This window comes from Buceros rhinoceros, unplaced genomic scaffold (assembly GCF_000710305.1).
Source record: "Buceros rhinoceros silvestris isolate BGI_N320 unplaced genomic scaffold, ASM71030v1 scaffold12534, whole genome shotgun sequence".
NCBI lineage: Eukaryota > Metazoa > Chordata > Aves > Bucerotiformes > Bucerotidae > Buceros > Buceros rhinoceros.
In genome coordinates, this window is record NW_010410095.1 from 30,200 (window position 1) to 32,419 (window position 2,220).

Genomic DNA, 2,220 nt, shown 5'->3' on the forward strand with positions numbered 1-2,220 from the left:
GTGATTCCGGGTTCCCTCCCGGCTCCCAGGGCAGCCCCAGCACCGTGGCAGCTCCGTGCCCTCCGCTTCCTCCCATTCAGCCACGACCCACTCTCCCTGCTGGCCCCTCCAGAGCTTCTGGCAGGATTTTACCCCTTACAGCAATGAGTCCCGTCACACACACACACACACACACACACACACACACGCACACGCTCCCATTGCACACACAGTGCACCCAGGGACCAGTCTGGGGTGAGACCTGTGGTGCTGGCAGTGGAAAGCAGGAATTTGGGACACGCCTGGGGAGTGTGGAGAGCATGTTGTATGTAAAAGGCCCGTATGTGCACACAAACATGTCTAATTCTGTAGAGGATGTGGGAGGCGGCGCGTGGAACGAGGTGTCAGAAGATATTCATATGTCTGAGGTATGGAAACTTCATGGGTTTGCCTCAAACCATTTCCCATCATTGCGTGCCGTACAGAGCATGCAGATCGGCTCACGGTGAGGTCCTGTCTCTCTGCTGCTGCACACCACACAGCCACATAAAGTGAGAAAGGCAGAAGCTTTGTCCAAGTTCTTTATTCTCCAGAACCATGATTTCACATGTGTAAGCCAGGGCCACCCATTGTCCAACAGTGAGACTCTGAGCCACCCCCCCCATAAATAGCATTATTATCTACAGCAGAAAGTGCTGCCTATCCCATATGATCATCTATAAATAATTTAAAATAATATAAGAACAATAGAGGTGCAGACCCATGGGCCTTCCCAGGCCACAGGCAGAGGTGTCCGGGCAAAGAGATGAGGTTGCAGACTGACTGGTGCAAGAGGAGGGCACCCCAACAGAAGGTGTCTCGCCATGTCCTTCTAGCAGTCCCCTGCAGCCACCTGCAGATGACGTGGGCTTGTGCAGCCCCTGTTGCTCCAGTGTCCTGCTCCATCACAGGAGCTCAGGATAACGCAGCTCGTGCATGGCAGCAGCTACACTTGCCATCTTGCTTTGCTCAGTTCTGCTTCAGGTTTTGCAGGTAACTTTGAACCCAGGTGTCATTGGGGTTGGCACAGACCTGGCGGCCTTTCTTTGTGATGAACCTGTGGAACAGGGGTGAGACAGATCAGACCTCTGCTCAGACCTGCGTCCCAGGAGAGCCTGGATCTCAGCTTTGGGGCAGTGCAAGAGGTTCTCCTCTATGCCCAAAGCTGATGCAGAAACCAGCAGCTGGCCATGCTTTCCCCCACTCCCATCCCTTTTCCCACACTGCCTCCTCGACTGCTGCAGGAACACCCCTGGGCGTCCCCACAAGAGCATCCCTGGTGGTCCCTGTGCAAGCCCTTTCCCTTGTCGAGCGGGCTCCCCTCACCCTGCTCCATTCCAACAGACCCCGGTGCCCACGGCCACCCTGCAGAGCTGGTCACTCACACACCCACCCATGGCAACTGCCCCAGCTCGCCTGTGCCCGGAGCCAGCGCTGGTACTCACACGACAGCCGGCAGAGTGCAGCTGGTGCTGGTGCTGTAATAGCGCAGGATGAGCTTCCGCGGCAGCTTCTGCTGCGTGTAAGTGAAGCAGCAGATTGGGAGGTCGGATCCAACTGGAAGAGGCAAGGAGAGACAAGGTGAGCATGTGCTGGGCTGTGTGTGGGGAGCAGCCAGCCCCCCAGCTGAGGGAGCGGTGCTGGCAGGAGGGGAGGGAGGAATTAGAGGCCAGTTAAGGTTGAAATAGACACTGGGGATCATCTGGTGCAGTGCCCAGAACAGTATTCTCAGGTACTGGGAGAGATTGCCACCCCGTCATTGCTCAGAGCTTCATGTCCCCACTGCCCCCAGCCCCAGGGCAGAGACTGAAGTCCCTGAACTGTAACCAGGAATAAGTACTCTGAGCCCAGGATGGCCGGACAGATGGATGGGCGGATGGATGGATGGATGGATGGATGGATGGATGGATGGATGGATGGATGGATGGATGGATGGGTGGGTGGATGGATGGACGGATGAATGGATAATTTTCTAATTCTGGGGGTCCTACATGTAGCTGAGATCAGTGCAGAGAGGAAGAGTGTTGCAAAAAAGTGCTGAAAAAATTCCCAGTGATCTGCCAGGGGAGCTCAATGGTGAAATGATAACAAGGCTTAGAGCTATAAAAAAGCAGGACTCACCCGGGCCAGAGAAAGTTTGGGAGCAAGAGGCTGCAATGAGGAGAAGAGCAAAAACGGCTGCAGGGACCTTCATCTTGATGT

At 55.3% G+C, this 2,220-nt stretch overlaps 1 protein-coding gene across 1 annotated transcript in view; it reads right to left on the minus strand.

The window, feature by feature from the left end:
• Positions 1–987: 987 nt before the first annotated feature.
• Positions 988–2,220, minus strand: part of LOC104492873 (C-C motif chemokine 4-like) — a 1,448-nt gene continuing 215 nt past the window's right edge. Inside the window, exons 2-4 of the mRNA XM_010135477.1 lie at positions 2,140–2,216; positions 1,464–1,575; positions 988–1,075 (exon numbers count right to left, since the gene is read on the minus strand). Coding sequence (XP_010133779.1) covers positions 988–1,075; positions 1,464–1,575; positions 2,140–2,212 — 273 coding nt within the window. The 5' untranslated portion in view covers positions 2,213–2,216. The remainder of the gene's footprint in view (positions 1,076–1,463; positions 1,576–2,139; positions 2,217–2,220) is intronic.